Consider the following 18,003-nt stretch of genomic DNA (forward strand, 5'->3'; position numbering starts at 1 on the left):
TCATCGGTGAGCAGACAAGGAGTGTCCGAAAAATGTCCCTGAAGGACAGCCATTTTGGCACTACCAACATTTCCCTGGAATGCATCCCCTCCAACACTTCGCCACTGGAAACAGGGACCTGCTTGTTCCATCTCTGCTACTATAGCAGGGATCACTGGATGAGCCACGCCCCCTCCTTGATGAGAGACTGGGCAATATCCGGGCTCATAGTTTCATGAATGGAAGATGTTCAGCTCGTGCAAGGGGAAAGGGGCGAGGCTTGCCAATGCCCCCTTCCCTCTGTTTCCCTTTGGATTCCTCTCACCCAGGCACGGCTCGTGAACGCGCCTCCGGGGTGGGGTGGGGGCAGCAGGCGGCTTCTTTAAGTGTAAACGGAGCCGGTGCTCCGTGCCACCCAGCAGCCCCCGCAGTGGGGAATCGCCTCCGCCACTCATCTGGCTCCCACGGAGGTGAGCCCCTGGGCGGCATGGAGCACTGGCTCCGTTTACAGTTAAAGAAGCCGCCCACCGCTGCCACCCCCTCCGGAGGTGAGTTCATGAGCCGCCCCTGCTCCCACCCAAATCTGCCCTTGAGGTTCCTTCAACCCTCAGGGACATATTGTCAGAAGGCTGAAGAGAGAAGAGGGCATTGGCAAGAATCACCACTTTCCTATTGCCCCTTCTGCAAGTGGAACTCCTTTTGGTCACAGAACTACTAGTCAGGATGCTGCCTGTAGAATCCAAGGGAAAGAGTTGTGATGTGCAAGGACAAGACAGTGGAGTGGAACTGGGAATATCAATAGTTTAATGAAATAGATATTAGGTCCAGAGAGGCAAGTGCAGAGTGCTTTTCAGGGCTCTTGCTGCTGGCTGTTTGTTAGCCCCACCTCTAGTTCAGGACTGGAATACGAGTAACTAAAGCCCCATTCAAAACCTGGCCTGGATCAAGGAATGGGTTAACCAAAAACACTACACTGCCCATATTCACTGCCTGCAGCATAATGCATTCACTGACTTTGCAAAGGTCCTCAATGGACCCTCATGCTAAGAGGGAAGTTGCTTTTTGAGTAGCCTTGAGTACTAGAGCAGAGTTTCCCAATCTGTGGTAATCCAGATGTTGCTGAACTACAACTCTCATCATCCCAGCTACAATTCATTTTGGCTGGGAATGATGGGAGTTGTAGTTCAGCAACATCTGGAGTACCGCAGGTCGGGAACCCCTGTACTAGAAGAACATAGCTCTCCTATGATATGCTTTCAGCAAATTCAACATATACATCACACCACATCTGCAGTGTGTGAAATATGTGTGTGTATGGCTTGTGTACGGCTTGCTGCCTTAGTGCTCATGCACATGCATGCGTGACTCTCAAGCAGTCTTTTAACAAGACGTTTTCCAAAGCACAAAAATAGACCCAGATAGAGACAGTGGTTTTTCCAGGGACAGGTTCCAGAAAACAGGGGCTATCCCTCCCTGGTAAAGGACAGTTGGAAATCACTGCATGTGTACTTAGGTGACTTGTAGGGTGCACAATCAGTTCATGTGGAGCAACAGTGAGTTCCTCATGCACTGAATGTTCACCCTAAAATATGTCCCAGCATCCTCTGCAATGCAGAAGGATTCATAGGTGCACTGCTAAATGTCCCTGCTTGCTTACCAGGGACATGTCTATATCCTGGTACCACTCCCTTGTAAAACACTGTCCCAGTTTTGTTTTTTGGGGGAAAGTGCATCTGCTGACATCCATGGGGCTGGCTCCAAAGCAAAGGTGCCTAAGACTGCAGTCATGATTACTTTATTCTCCCATTTATCCTAGGATGAGTGAGAGGTGAGATAACACCTCCTCCTTTCCCAAGGCTGCCATCCTGTGCATGCTCATTTCTCAGCAAATGTGATCCAGCTGCCAGCATCCATTCTATTAAACATTAATGAGGTCAAAAAACTGTAACTGTTTTATCTGTCATCCTTAATAAACCAGTTCCAGACTCCACACAGGATTGGGAGCTAACAGGTTTATTTTGCTGGGTTCTAGACAATTCCTGGTGGAGATGTGACTCCATAGGCACTGACTCTCAACACCAAAAATTCCTACTGGCCACTAGGAACATTAGGAGTAGAGGCAGAGAGTATAGGACTGTCCCCTGGTTCTTCCTTTACTCCTGTAACTCTGCTCTGAGTCTTCATAGACTGATACTCTTAGGACACTCCCTTCGTCTGTGTTCTCTCTGCTCTCTGTTCTTTCTTCTTCCTTCCCCCATGAGGGAGCTAGTACAGGGTGCAGGCTTTCTGTCTAAGTTGGTAACTTTTTAAAATAAATCTTTACTTACTTGGGTCTCAAGCAATTGTCACCAGATCTCCTCCTTGAGCTCTGTTCTCATCAAACTGGGTTTCTCTGCTAAATATGAGCTGCATTCACACGGAACGCCAAACTGGAGTTGAATGGGGCAGAGGTTGGTATTCGTATAAGTCTGAATGCATGAAACTGCAGTTTCATAGCAAAAGCAACCTGCAGGTTCCCTCTCCAAACTCCAACTTGAACCTTTGCCTTGTAGCCATTCACAGTTACAAAAATAAATCTCAGGTTCAGCTACCCACAGTTTGCCGTTACATTTGAAAGTGGCCATGGAGTTGACTCACATTCTCCTTTACCATTCCCTGGCAGTACTCTTAATGCAGGTCTGCAGCAGGGTTTCTTCTAGTCTAAACAAAGATTGGAGGGAGTCTGGAGATTGAGCTGTAATTAAGGGGACAGGACACTATTAGTTCACAGCACTGAATACAACACTGTTATACCGAGACAGGCCTTTCATGAGCCCAGGTGAGGTGGTTGTCTGAGGCAGCAGAATATTGGGGTGTGAGCAGGGCAAGCAAGATATCTTCCCGCACATTTATAGGAACTACCTCATACTGAGTCAGAGCATTGGTCCATCTAGTTCAGAATTGTCTACACAGACTAGCAGCGGCTTCTTCAAGGTTGCAGGCAGGAGTCTCTTTCAGCCCTACCTGGAGATGCTGCCAGGGATTCAACCTGGGACCTTCTTCATACAAAGCAGATGCTCTAGGGTATGTACTAAAATGTATGACAGGGAATGTCCACTGAAAAGCCCTGGTTCCTTTCAAAGGGCCATAGGAATGCATGGCATTTCCAAACGGCTGTTGGGGTTAGGGTTTCTCAGCAAATATGTTGGTGTGGAAATCGTTCCCTCAATCTGCTATGTTTATCTGACTCCAAGACAAGGTTTTCCCCAGAAACCTCTTTTTTGTTAGAAAGTGGGGGATTGTCTTAAATTCAAAGTCCTCTTCCTCTTGGATAAAATGCTAGTGTAACCTGTATTTAACCTCCCTTTTTATAGAGGGTCATCTTAGATACAGAGTTGTCTTCTATCTATGGTAGGAAGTGCAAACCCACTGCATTACCCTGTGCAACAAATCTACTGTATTGACCTCAATCCAAGACTAGGTTTATTCCAGTTTTTAAAAATATTAGAAATCGGCAGCTCATCTTAAATTTGGAGTCCTTTTCCTTTTGAGTAAATGCAGGTATAACCTGTATTTACCCTCTACTTTTAAAGGTGGTCATCTTAAATTCAGAGTCATGTTCCATTAGGGTAAATATGGTATTTTTTTGCGGTTTATTTTTCACAAATATGCGGAATCACCATGTTTTCATCATCCTCTACAGGTCGCACGCAGAATCCCAAGGCAGGTCAGAGTTCTCCATAGGCTGGTAGGTTGTACTCTTCACATGTTTATTTCTTTTTACTGCATAAGATGTTGGCAACCTCCTGGTTTCTTAAGACAAGAAGTTGCATTTGTAGGCAGGAAGTCCATCCTGAAGCTGCAAGCTCTGTCTTTTAATGCTCTCAGTATCGCTTTGAAGTCTCGTGCGGAAACGATAAGACGCATTCTAAAAATATTTTAAACTAAACAAGTGTTCTTAAATAACAGATGTTTAAAAGTGTGGGGAGCTGGTAGTTTCTTATTGATTTAGAACAATCCTATTTGGCACAGGGAGGAAGGGAGGGAGAGAGAGGATGTTTATCCATTTTTAAAATTTGTTATACAGGGCCTCAGATTGGCTTACCAAAAAAAAAGCAAAACTGATTAAGGATGTTCCCCTTAATCACTGGAATTGTTATCCTTTGCTCATGTACTTTGATGGAGCATCCACATAATATTGTTTCCAGATCGTTGACTTCCAGTGTTTTCTGCATTTCTCTCCTTTCCCCCAGAAACCATGTGTGCACCATGGTGGTTGGCTAGCACCTATGCAGGATGACTCCACTTCCCTCCTTCCTGGAGCAGTTTTGCAATGGGGTGGGGGCAGAACCAACTGTGCCAAAAAGCGGGGGGCACAAAATGAATGTTAAATTGTAGACATGTATCAATGGCACTTTAATTATTATTTTTTAAGGTAGGCAGCACACCTGAACCAGGAGGGAAAGACAGCACTGATGATCAGGTCATACACTGTGTGATTGGCTGACCCTTGTGCCAAATCAGTGCTGTGCCGAAAAAACAAATCAGTGCTGTGCCGAAAAAACAAAACAGAAGAACAAATTTCCCCTGAGTTTGATCTGGGGGAGAAGATGGTGCATATGCTTGAAAACAGGGATCCACCACTATTCCCCTTGCCATGGCAAGTACCCTTCACCCCAAGGATACTGAGAGTTGCCCCCATCTTAAGCATAGAACTAGGAAGGGATGGAGAGCTCTCTCTGTGCAGCACACCTATGGGGGAAAATCCCCACCTGCCTCTCCAGCTCCAAAGCTAGGACTGCCTGTTTTGGGCTGTGGGCCACAGTGCTTGGTGCCCCAAGCCCCCCACAAATGAGACCCAGCCCTTTTGTCTGGTTCCAAGTGTGGAGTTGAAGAGGAGAGGGCAGGGATCTCCTTGCCGCTGTACTGAACTTCCCAGGTTCTCCACAGCCCAGTGCAATTTGGGAGACTGCCCTCCCCCTCCGAGTGGGGTAGGTACTTCACATTCTTTTTTCACAGCAGGGGCGCCCAACCTCTCTAGCTGTTGCTGGACTACAACTTCCATCACCCCCAGTTGCAATGGGGATGTTGGGTGTTGTAGTCCAACAGCAGCGGGAGGGCCTCAGGTGTTGGGCCCCACTGTTTGACAGAATTCCCAGCAGCCCTGCAAAGAACAGAACAGAGCCTGTTTCTCCTGACAATCTGCATGGAGTTGGCCTGTCCTGGTTTCACCTTTTGTTAAATTCTTTGCACCTGCCAAGTAGAACCCCACCTTTGAGAAACTTCCCTTACACCTAAGGAGGCCCAAACACTCCTTTGCCTATAGGCGATTCATTCAGGTATTTGCACACAAGTGATTTCTTTTGGAAAGAGGTGTGAAGTGAGCTGTAATGAGTTGTGGGTGGTGTAGTAACATGTTCTTCAGTGGCTTACAAAATTACTTCCATCCCACAGGAGATCAGGCCTCGGATGTCTGAATTCCTGGTGAAATCCACCATAATTTCTCGCTATGCTTTCACCACTGTCTCCTGCACTTTGGTGAACAGTGGCTCGGAGGCCAGGGAAGGCATCTTTGAAATGCAGATACCTGTCACAGCCTTCATCTCTAATTTTACCATGTAGGTGAGAGGCGATGCTGCATTTTCTTTGGGGTGGGAGGAGGAAAGAGAGAGCACACGAGATAATCTGGTGGGTCACCATGTGAAATAGGATGCTGGACTAGATAGGTCTTGGGCCTGATCCAGCAGGGCTGTTCTTATGTTCTTAAGATAGATAGAGTCTGATTTGTCGTGTATTGGTTCTCTTTTATGCCTTTTAATTCGTTTATTTAATTTTATTTATTTTTCGTTTATATCCCGCTTTTCCTCCAAGGAACCCAGAGAGGTGTTCATGGTTAACTTTATCCTCATATGCTGAGGAAATGGGTTTTATCCTCACAACCACCCTGTGAAGTAGATGAGGCTGGCAGATAAGTAACTGGCTCAGATTTTATGGATTACTCTCTTGAACATGTAGTTCCAGTGTCTAGAAAGGCAGAAATATCTGCAACAATAAATAAGAAGGTTTTCCATACCTTTACTTGGATAAAAATGATGCCAGTACATTAGAAGCTCTGGGCCAAATTGCATGAGTTAGGGAGCATGTACCCCACACCCTGGAATAGGTTGAAAAGCATGTGGGCGTGTTATTTGATCACATACCTGCCCCACAGGTATGCCCCACAGGGAAAGCATTAAACTCCCTCCCTTAGCCCACTGCAGTTCCATGTCAGTAAAAAAGTGTCAGAAAATGTAGATTAGTGATCAGTGTTCCCTCTAACAGGGATTCCCAGATCTTGTTGACTACAACTCCCAGAATCCCCATACAAAAGCCTTTGCAGGCGGGGATTCTGGGAGTTGTAGTCAAAAAGGTCTGGGAATCCTTGATAGAGGGAACACTGATCACTAATCTCCCACATTATTCATAGTTTATCCTTCTCTTGCTTCCTACCTGATTAGTGTAGACCAGGCATTCCGAATCTGTGGTACTCCAGAAGTTGCTGAACTACAACACCCATCATTTCCAGCCACAATTTATTGTGACTGAGGTTGATGGGAGTTGTAGTTCAGCAACTTCCGGAATACCACAGATTGGGAACCCTGGTGAAGACCATAGAGTTATCCACTTGATCTCATTCCTTTATTGCCCTCCTCCATATGTTCCAGGGTAATTGGTGAAAAGGTTTACCATGGGGAAGTTACTGGGAAGGACCAGAAGCACGGTGATGCAGAGAGGAACAACAGATATTCAAGGCCCAGAGATGATGGGTATGTTTTGCATTGTCCTAGAGGGACTATCTGGTCAACCAAATGGTCTTTCTTTGGAATTCCGCTGATGTTCTTTGGGCACAATATTCTGTATATACAGCTCCAAGGCTGAGCAAGGACGTATATTATACGTATAAAGACATATTACCACCATTCTTCTTCGGGAATCTATATTGTCGTCTAAACATGCCCTATTGTGGCATAGTCCATTTGGTCTGAGACAGAACTGTAGGTGGCCTTGCCAGCAGCCTCTTCTTCCTCCTTTTCCCTCAGGCATTTGGGGTCTGATAGGTGCCAATTGCAGCCTTGCCCTATGCCCTGGAGGCCAGTGCCTTTTTCAAAACCAACCCTTGCAAGATTTGAAAGTGGAGCAGGGAGGTGGGGAGATTGCCAGCAGCCTCCTCTTCTCTCCCTGTGTTCCTTGCAAGCTTTGCAAGGAGTGTGAGGGGGAGGTGCTCCTTGCAAAGTTTGCGAGGATCAGATCAATCCCAAAGAGCTGCTCAAGTGGAGACAACAGGAGGACATTCTGCCACCCTGCTGGTGACTCAATAATCTGCCTCCTGAGGCAGCTGCTTCACCTTGCATCATAAAGGGCCGCCCCTGCTGGTGTCGCAGAGTAGGGTTGGCGTATCCAGAAAAGAAATCCATGCTTTTGTTCTGCCGACATGTATATGTTTTGAAATGTTAATGAAAATCAGGGTTTACATCCTATGGATGGATGGATGAATACTGATCTTCCTTTGAATTCTGCTGGCAGGGAAGATGGAGTCGAGACGTTCAAAGCCTCTGGAATGATTCCGCGGAAAGGGGAGGCTGTCTTCCTGTTGCACTACGAAGAGCTCTTGCAGAGGCGGCTTGGGAAGTATCAATATACTGTCAGCATTCGGCCCCAACAGCTGGTGGGGAGGTTACGTGTGGAGGTGAACATCCTTGAAAACTCAGGAATTACCTCTCTGGAAGTGCCACCACTCCAGAACAGCAAGAACAAAGGCAGTAGGAATGAGGCAGGTGCGTACAGCTCTGTGAGTGGTGGCCTAGTGGGAAATCTTAGGGGCAGGGGAGCTATTTCTCTTAGGATACCATTGCACCACTTCCCAGCAGCAAGAATTGGACCATTCTCAGTGCATTGTCTGTCTGTCTATCCGGCATTGTTGTCTTGTCTTTGAGATACCTGTGGTCTCACTATGTAATATCAAGGCTGAGCTACAAGTTCATCACTGAGAACTTGGGTTAAGATTGGTGAGGTCAGGAGAGCAAAAGTATCCCCTCCCTAAGGACGGACTGTAGCTTAGTGATGCAGCACATACTTTACACACAGAAAGTCCCAGGTTTATTCCCAGGCATTGCCAGGTAGGGATGGGAAAGACTCCTATCTGAAACCACAGAGACCCGCTGTAAATCCTTGTAACCAATACTGAGCTAGATGGATCATGGTCTAAGTCAAGGGAAGGAAGCTCCTTAAGTTTCTAAAACTCACTCTTGACTTTGGACTAGTGAAGCTTGAAGTCACTGAATGCAAGGGGTCTGTAAAAGGGGGTTTTAGATGCATGACATGTAGGGCGAAATATGTGTACACTGTATTACAGCAAGGGCTAACCTGGGTGCAGAAGTGGGCATGGTACAAAGGGGAGAAAATACACTTCTAATGCAAAATAATTTATTTTATTTTATTTTTACATTTTATATCCCGCTCTTCCTCCAAGGAGTCCAGAGCGATGTACTACATACTTGAGTTTCTCTTTCACAACAACCCTGTGAAGTAGGTTAGGCTGAGAGAGAAGTGACTGGCCCAGAGTCACCCAGCAAGTATCATTGCTGAATGGGGATTTGAACTCGGGTCTCCCCAGTCCTAGTCCAGCACTCTAACCACTACACCATGCTGGCTCTCGTATATTTATAAACCTATAAATAATATACGTTTATTGAATAAAAATCAAGATATACATTCTCATTTGGGGAATCAATAGCATAGGTACCTAACTGTAATGCCAGCAAGCCAGATTGTTAATGTGGGGAGTTTCAATAGACTAAACTTGCTTGCATATAACACAACTATAGAAAGGCAATGCATTCAATAGTGCTCCTTGAAATGAATGGAACTGCCGTAGAGTTTTAAAAGACGTGATTCCTAGTGAGTCTCCTTAAGGTTAAACTAGCCACAATGTGGCAATCCTATGCTGGGATGGTTCTAAGACAGGTGGTGGGTTAATTGACATGGGGAACAATGAATTGGAGAAATAAATCACTTTGAAAAGGAGGGGATAGGCAAAATACGTTAATGCAATGCAGTTGCATTACAGGTGAATCAGGTGGCTTAAATTGGCAGCGGCTGCATGCCATGCAAAAAGCATGGAGGCAGGCTAGACTCTGCAAGACGATGAACATGAAAGGGCTAGGCTCCCAGGTTCACTATAGTTTAAGCAGATAACTAGAATGCCAGTTATGGAGAATAAGGAGTCTAGAATGGGAAAAACATTGGTCTAGAATGGGCAATTATGGGGAAGGGCTATATCTCCCTGTCTAGCAGCTTTGCCTTGTGTTGGAGTGATGAGGTGGGAGGTTCTCTGGAAGACGGGAAACTCAGGGCAGCTAGGTTCTTGGCTTGCAAGGAATTGAGGGACCCAAGAACAGAGTGATTTCAGCTAGTGATTTAGCTCGGAGGTTCTTAGCTTGAGAATCTCTGGGACTCGTCCACAGAAGTCGTACTCTGTCTGGGTCTGCAATGGGGTGGATTATAGTTGGGTGAGCAAGAGCTGGGGGCAGCCTCAATCTTTGGGAACAGCTTGATGAATAGCATGTAGGTAAATCCTTATGGGTTGAACTGTACAAAATATGAGCTCTGGGGGGTGGGCTTATACCCTTTTTGGGTGGTTGGGCTAAACACTTTCCACCTTGTAGAATTTTACTCCGGGGATATATTGTTTCTGGTGAAATTTCACAACTGAGTTCAGAATTCTGATAAGCTGAATTGCTTAAGAGTGGCGATCTCACTGTATCTATGAGGCTCAACCTTTGGGGTTGATTTAATCATAAAGTGCTTGTCTTCCGGGCTACCTTTGATTGGATGCTGGGGAAATTGGTCTTATTGCTTGGATAGGGAGATTGCTCTGTGGATGAAATTCCTATTGGTGTTCACCTTTTAATTTCCTGGTGAAGGCTTGGTAGGATATGTATACCAAACTTGGTTTCTGTTCTTCCAGAGTCTTCCCCAAGTCATCTGATTTACTCAGAGTCTTGCTCAGTTTTATTTGTTAGTGAAACTCAATAGTGGAGAGGGATGCTGCTGCCTAAACCATCTCCTGCCTTCCACTTTAAATTATTTGTTCTGTTCAGTCTCTGGCAATGCCAGTGTGGACCAGAGAAAGTCCTGATTCTTCCTGGAAGACCCATGAGCATACAGTTTGGGCTGAAAAAGGGGGTTACTCCTAACATCCTGAAGATTGCAGGAGGGTTTCTCTGGAAGCTAAAACAAAGTTTCAAGCACATTTAAAATTAGGTAGAATTGCAGAATCTGTAGTTGTGAATTTCAGAACCTTTCAAATGCTGGAGAGGAGAGCTGGTCTTGCTAAGCAGGGTCCACCCTGGTTTGCATTTGGATGGGAGACTAGATGTGAGCACTGTAAGATACTAGGTGTCACTAGTATCGCCTTAGTGGATGGGGCTGCTCTGGGAAGAGCACCTGCCTGCTTGCATGCAGAAAGTTCCACATTCCCTCCATGGCATCTCCAGATCGGGCTGAGAGAGACTCCAGCCTGCAACCTTGGAGAAGTCGCTGCCAGTCTGTGTAGACAATACTGAGCTAGATGGACCAATGGTCTGACTCAGTATAAGGCAGCTTCCTGTGTTCCTGTGCTTTTGAAATTTGACTGAACTGAAAACAAACAAACGAACCATACATTCTCCTTCTTTCTTTTCCAACAAAAAGTTCAAAGCAGCGTACATAACAAAAGGAATGAGAAAATGACCCCCCATCCCCAAAAGGTTCACAATCAAAACAGAAACACGAGGAAGACACCAACAACAGCCACTGAGAGGGATGTTTTGTGGGCTGAATAGGGCCAGTCGCTCTCTTGCTGTTCAATACAAGAGAGCCACCACTTTGAAAGATGCTTCTTTGTCCACTTAGCATGGATAAAGTGACCCCTTGGGCCACCTGGGACAATACTTTGCCCGGTGCCGCCCGCCCCCCCCCCCAGCATATGTGACAAGAATGTGTGTATTCAATGAGCGTGCACACCCTTCCTCTCTTCTGACGTGCTGGGGGGCCTTTCTGTACTTGCTTGGGGGTGGGGTGGTTAAACGCTGAAAATACTAGTTTAAATACTAGTATTTTATTTCTTCAGAATTAATAAACTAATATTTACAGTCCATGTAGAGGAAGAGTCCACATTATCTCCCCCCACCACACACAATATTTTTAAAAAGTGCTCCAGCACATCTGGAGAGGGAAACGGCATGCATTGGGGAAGGAGTACATCTCTGCAAGCTTTACATACAGAAGGTGCCAGGTTCAATCCCTGGCAGCATCTCCAGGAAGGCCTGGGAAAGACTCCTGTCTGAAACCTTGGGGAAGCTGCTGCCGGTTGATCTCACTTGGTGTATGCCAGCTTCCGATGTAACCTATGCTTCTGTGCTAGGGCCTGGCAGATCAGGTATTATCCAAACCAGCACTTTAAGAGTTGCAGTTGGGTCTTAGGTTCCAGCTTTGACACCCCTCCCTCCCTCCCATAACCCCTATGTCCAACACCCATAACTTAGAGTGCTGCAGGGAGGAATAGATTTGGAGGATAGAACTCTTCATGCTGGCAAGCAAATTTGAGTTAGGAGATGCTTTGTAAGAATGTTGATTTCTACTCATTCAGCTTGGGAACTGGTGACCACTGCCTACATTTAGTATGGGCAGCCATTGTGGTGTTGTGGGCAGAGGACTGTTCTTTCATGGGGGAAATCAAGGTTCTCGTGCCTGTGTAGCCATGAAGCATCTGAGAACCATTCTCCGGTTCTCCTCCTGGGAACCTTCTTTATTTTAAGCACATCATTTTTCCATCCTCCCATGCCAAATCACATAGGAAGTCCTGTCGTGGGGGGATGATGATGATGATGATGATGATGGAAATTCCCCTGTTTGCCAAAAGCAGTAGCCAGTAAGCAATGTGTAGGCATTCCGCTCCTCCTCTGTGTTTCCCTGTCCACAGTTTTTATTGTTGCTCTGTACATTGGCAGCTCTGGAGTACAGGAAGGGATATGCTGTTGACACTTTGCCTGGAAAACACCGGCTGTTAGTAACACTCTCTGGTTAAATGGTCCAAGGTGGAGCCTGAATATGAGACAGAGTTCACAACCCCTGCAGTTGTTAAAGCAGCACATGTCTGTTGCAACTAATTCCGCTATTTTAAATCAGCTGAGAATCTGTCCCAAGATCCTGTCCCTAGCTGGGAAGCATAGCTGCCATGTAAACTAGCTGTTACATTTTAAATAAATATTATTTTTACATTTCTATCCCACTCTTCCTCTACAGCAGTATACATGGCTATGTTTATCCTCCTAACAACCCCGTGAGGCAGGGTCGACGGCGACATCCAATATTTATATCTCGCTTTTCAGCAAAAGTTCCCAAAGCGGTTTACATAGATTAAAAGACTGAGAGGGTAGACTGAGAGATCAGTTGCTGGCCCAGAGCCAACCAGTGAGTTTCATGGCTGAGTGGGGATTTGATCTCAGGCCTCCACTGCCCCAGTGCAACACTCTAACCACTACACCATACTGGCTCTGTTGTAGGAACATAGGAATAGTGAATCAGACCATAGGTCCATCCAACTCAGTTCTGTCTGCTTTAAGATATTATATAGGGTGGTATATAAATGTGACAATAAATAAATACTGGCTGCACTGGCTGCCAGAGGCTCTTCAGGGTTTCAGGCAGGAGTCCTTCCTGGCTCTACCTGGAGATGCTGCCAGATGTTCCACCACAGAGCTTTGGAAGGCCCGCCTCTGAGTCGCCACCAGACGAACCGGTGGTAACTGGAGACGGACCTCCTCAGAGGAGCTTAGCATGTGGTGGCGATCATGCAGAAGAAGGTGCTCTTTAGAGACAGCGGAGTGAGTGGGGAAAGAAATATCTGAGATGGGGAGTTGAATGTTGAAATGTTTCTGCTAATGCATATTTGCATAAATATACCTGTTTTATATTCTTAAATTCCTGTGAGTTCAGTTGCTGTTCGGGCCCTCAAGAACCCACGTTTTAAAAATACTGCGTTTGTCACGTGGTGTGTGTGTGTGTGTGTGTGTGTGTGTGTGTGTGTGTGTGTGTAGGGGAATGATGCTTGACTTGCTTTGGAGGTGGGGGGCCTCCAAAGGCCTTTATGTCCAGGCTCCAAAATTACCTAGGTGCACCTCTGGCTGCCTTGCTCATGTGGGGTACCCTTGCTAGCTTTGAAGGGGGTGGCGCACAGTGAGGAGGGAAGGTTGCCAGCAGCCTCCTGTTCTCTCCTCATGCTCCTTGCAAGCTGTACAAGGAGTGTGAGCAGAGGCCCTCCATGCAGAGGTTGCAAGGGTCATAAAGAATTTATCTTATGGCAGTGGTGAGGGGCGTCTTGCCACTTGGCGGGTGCCTCAATAAGTGACTGCCTCAACTTGCCTCATGCAAGGGCTGCCTCTCGTTTCAGGAGGTTATGGACCTGAACCGGAGACCTGTGGGAGAGAGGGCGAAAGCAATCTTCCCCCACCTCCACCCATTTCCCCCACCCATAATGCCACTATTCCCCAACATTGGGTTGGCTGTTTTGGGGAGCAGGATGCTGGACTAGATAGGTGCATGGTCCATGCCAGTAAGGCTGCTCTTGTGTCTTTATGCTACGGCCCCCCATTGCTGGCACTTTTCTTCTGACATGTTTCTGAAGCCAAACAAGAAACTAAGCATACTGGGATCTATATCTCATGGATAACAAGAAAAATCCCCAGTCAGGTGGATGTGTGTATTTAATAAGATTAGTGGAACAAAGCATCTGCAGTTATACCAGGACAGATGAATTACAAGCATTCTCCTAGATTTCCAGTTTAGGATTTCCCCCCATAAGGAAACATATTTTGGCTACAACTATTGGAGATTTGAATTTGGAATACTCACCCGCTTGGGAAGGCTATCTTGTCAAAACGGAGGTCACCTTGACCAGGTCACCATCATGGATTTAGTGGACATATGGACTTTTTGCTCTTGAAAGGATATAGGTTTGTTTGTTTTTTTAAAAAAAGAATCTTGTTGATTATAATTGTATGCAAGTGTTTTGTTTCACTGATCTTATTAAATACACACATGTACTTTACTATGGGTCTTCTTGTTACATGCTCTTCTGAAAAGGGTAGTTCTTCTCTCCCTGCACTCTGCTAGAGCACAATGCTTCCTTCTGGTCTTTCTTTCTGCTCACCTTTGACCATGTAGGCTTTCTGTTCACATCAGGGGTACACGTTCCAGCAAGTGTAGAGGTATCTTACCAAGTATTCAATTGCATCTATCTTTTAAAGGGGAAGGAATTTAAAAATGTTGTCATAAATAAGGAGGGACGTGATAAGAGTCCACTGAAAAGGAACAGCTCCCTTTATAATATATTCACAAACTGACCTGCATACGTGCAAAGCAGCTGTTTGTGTTCCCCACGCAGGACATTTACCGGCAAAGTGAATTTTGGAAAATCTTTTTCTGAGCCAGGCAGGTGCTGGGTTGTGTTTTGTTTTCTTTCTGGCTGCCACCAACAAAAAGGGGAGCAGGAAATTGAAGTCAAGAAGTCTTGCTCTTTTGGATGACCGCATGTTCAGGCTCTTTTCCAGATGATGTTAAAGTTCAGAAATCCCCCCTTGACTTCCTCAGTGGAATATCCTTTCCTTCTTCACTCAGCACATGGCTGCTTTCTTGCATTCAGAGCCGCATTTTGATGATAAGGCTGCATTAAACTAGCTTGCTGCTTGTTTTGAAAGACAACAATATTCTCTAGAGTTCTTAAGGGCAGCATTAGAATCAATGGGTTGAAGTGATGAGGAAGCAGATTCAGGCTAGACATTAGGAGGAATTTCCTAACTGTAACAGCAGTTTGATCGTATAAAGGCCTGCCTTGTGCAGTGGTGGGCTCTAGGAGTGTAAATGAACGGTTCGGCACTGAACCAGTTCGCCTCGAACTGGGCTGGTTTGGAGGTTCAAACATGGACTGAACCGGGGGCGAACTGAACTGGACCAAACTGAACCAAGCCCGGTTCAGCAGCACATGGTTCTGACCAAACTGGTTCAGCAGTATGTGGTTTGGCTTGAATTCAATTCAAATTCGAGCAAAACCAAATTTTGGTTCGTTCACACCCCTAGTGGACTCTTTTTCACTTGAGGTTTCCAGACAGTGAAATCTGCCAGGGATGCTCTAGCAGTTTCCTGCACTGAGCCGAGGGTTGGATTAGAAGACCTCCATGGTCCCCTCCAAGTTAAAAATCCTATGAGGCCACGTGGGTATGGCTGCTGTGAGTCTTGCTGATGGGATAAAGTGGCCAGATGCTTCTGTCTTGATAGATGTCAGGGGCTGCTGCTGGGCCTAGAACTGGGAAGCCACAGTGCAGTGAGCAGCACTTCAGTGTGAGGAGCCTTTAGGGCTATGGCAGCCTTCTTTCTAAAGCCCAGGGGCCATTGGTGGCCCCCATCCTAATTTTTTATGGGACCTGTGTAAAGTTTCGGTCAAAGCAGAATATTCTGAATATTCTGCACAGTCCCCCGGTACTATTGGGAGATGACCATTCTTGCTGTGTAGTGCTGTGCTTTGTCCAGCACTGGGTGGGGGCTCCTTTAAGGGTAACGGAGCCCTCTTGAGCCCCTTCACTGTCTTGGAAAACATGCACAGAGTGTTGGGAAGTACTATTCAGAGAGGGCTCCATCTCTCTTAAAGGGTCCCACACAGTACCGAGAAAAGCTCAGTACTGTGTGGAGCTCAGCACAGTGAGGAAATGGCTCTTGCGTTGAAGGGTTTTGGCCAAAGTGGTCCCCACATAAAAAATAGTGTAGATCACTGGGCTCTGGATTGATCATTTGCCTAGGGAAGCAAAGATTCCCAGGGGCTGGAGTGACTCTGCCACCCAGCCTGGCCATTGGCTCTTCTCAACAAGAAAGGGTATCTGGGAATTTACAGGCTGGTTAGCTTAACATTTGTGCTGGGTAAATTGATAGAAAGCATTCTCCATGATAAAATTGTTAAGCATATAGAAGAACAGGCCCTGCTGAAGGAGAACCAGCATGGCTTCTGCAAAGGTAAATCTTGCCTCACCAACCTTTTGGAGTGTCAAAAGACGTGTGGATAAAGGTGATCCAGTTGACATGGTATACTTTGACTTTAAAAATGCTTTCGGCAAAGTTCTTCATCAAAGACTCTTGCAAAAACTTAGGAGTCATAGGATAAGGGGACACCTACACATATGGCTTGGTAACTGATTGAAGGACAGGAAATGGAAGCTGGGTATAAATGGACAGTTCTCTAAAATGGATGTAAGTAAGAAATGGAGTTCCAAGAGATCTGTACTGGAACCCAAATAAATAAATTTAATTTATTCATAAATGATCTAGAAGTTAGGGTAAGCAAAGAGGTGGCCAAATTTGCAGGGCAGTTTGGTGCAGGACATAAAACTATTTAGTGCAGTGAAATTTAAAAGAGATTGCAAGGAGCTCCCCCAGTTATCCAAACTGGGGGAGTGGGCAAGTAATTGGAAGATGCAGTTTAATGTTAGCAATTGTAATATGATGTATACTGGGGCGGTTCTGGCCACCATACCTCAAAAAGGGCATTATAGAACTGGAGAAGGTGCAGAAGAGGGCAACCAGGGGCCAAGAGCACCTTCCTTACGAGATAAGGCTACAACACCTGGGGCTTTTTAGTTTGTGGGGGGAAAGATGACTGAGCGGTGACATGATCAAGGTCTACACAATTATGCATGGTGTGGAGAGGGTGGATAGAGAGACATTTTTCTCCCTCACAAACACTAGAACCAGGAGTTATCCCATGAAACGGCCCAATAAATTTAGGACCAACAAAAGGAAGTACTTTTTAATACAACACATAATTAACCTATGGAATTATCTCCCACAAGATGCGGTGACAGCAACCAGCCTGGATGTCTTTAAGTAGGGCTAAGATAAATTTATGGAGGACAGGTCTATCAGTGGCTACTAGTCTGAGAACTATAGGCCACCTCCAGCCTCAGAGGCAAGATGCCGCTAAATACCAGTTGCAAGGGAGTAACAGTAGGAGAGAGGGCATGCCCTCAGGTCTTGCCTGTGGACTTCCCAGAGTCATCTGGTGAGCCATTGTGTGAAACAGGATGCTGGGCTAGATGGGCCTTGGACCTGATCTAGCAGGGCTGCTCTTATGTTCTCTGGCAAAATGGTTGAGTTGTGAATAGGGAATGCTAGATTCTTTTCTATTCTGTTTTCAGCCCAGCAAATATTTTTTCCTATGCCAACTGAGATGATGCATACTCCACATCACCTTGTTAGCAGCCACCTCCGGGCAGATTTGCCGTTTGGGCGGGAAGGGAAGGGAAGGAGGAGCAATCCCCCAAATCTGGACAGCTGCTTCAGATAATCGTGGGAGCTACCAGTAGTTCATGTGCTTTCTAATGCCTACCCTTGCTCTAAGGGGTGGTGATGGGACACCAAAACTTGATGATTGTGTGTTTATGAGGCCTGACCTAAGTGCTTAATGATGTCTCTCCCCATCAGATGATGTTTCTCCACCACCTTCAACAGAGATTGGCCACACAAAAACTATAGCCAAAGTGACCTTCAATCCCAACGTGGTCCAGCAAGCCAAGATTGCACGGAATGGCATTCTGGGAGATTTTATTGTCAGATACGATGTCAACAGGGAATTGAGTGTTGGGGATGTCCAGGTACAGCATGGATTGTCAGCAGGTTGTTCATCCCAGTTTTTTGCTGGTGTAGTATGTGAAATAGATTTCTGAAGACCAATGCAGTTCTGTCTCACCCACCAGTGACCACATATGGCCCTGGCTATGGGGAAAGGACTGGGAAACTACAAGGAGAAGGGCAGTTCTTATTAATGAGTGTGTGGAATTGTGCTAAGTTTCTTATGTGCTGTAGGAGAGTGGTCAAATCAGCACCGAGGTCACCTGTGGTGATGAGTGGTCCTAAGCCAATTCCAGGAACAAAATGTTCAAGACTGAGATTTGCTCTTACCTTCTCAAAAATTTGATCCTT

The 18,003-nt window shown here is 46.0% G+C and overlaps 1 protein-coding gene across 3 annotated transcripts in view; it reads left to right on the forward strand.

Moving 5' to 3' along the window:
- The window catches only part of ITIH5 (inter-alpha-trypsin inhibitor heavy chain 5), a 69,612-nt gene that overhangs the window by 21,887 nt on the left and 29,722 nt on the right, over positions 1 to 18,003 (forward strand). Inside the window, exons 2-6 of one of the 3 annotated variants that reach the window (XM_053258591.1) lie at positions 3,662 to 3,706; positions 5,413 to 5,576; positions 6,663 to 6,764; positions 7,522 to 7,772; positions 17,506 to 17,675. In XM_053258591.1, coding sequence (XP_053114566.1) covers positions 3,662 to 3,706; positions 5,413 to 5,576; positions 6,663 to 6,764; positions 7,522 to 7,772; positions 17,506 to 17,675 — 732 coding nt within the window. Of the gene's footprint in view, positions 1 to 3,661; positions 3,707 to 5,412; positions 5,577 to 6,662; positions 6,765 to 7,521; positions 7,773 to 17,505; positions 17,676 to 18,003 lie in introns of those variants that run through there. The other 2 variants (XM_053258592.1, XM_053258593.1) reach the window with 2 other exon arrangements.

This window comes from Hemicordylus capensis, chromosome 5 (assembly GCF_027244095.1).
Source record: "Hemicordylus capensis ecotype Gifberg chromosome 5, rHemCap1.1.pri, whole genome shotgun sequence".
Classification (NCBI taxonomy): Eukaryota; Metazoa; Chordata; class Lepidosauria; order Squamata; family Cordylidae; genus Hemicordylus; species Hemicordylus capensis.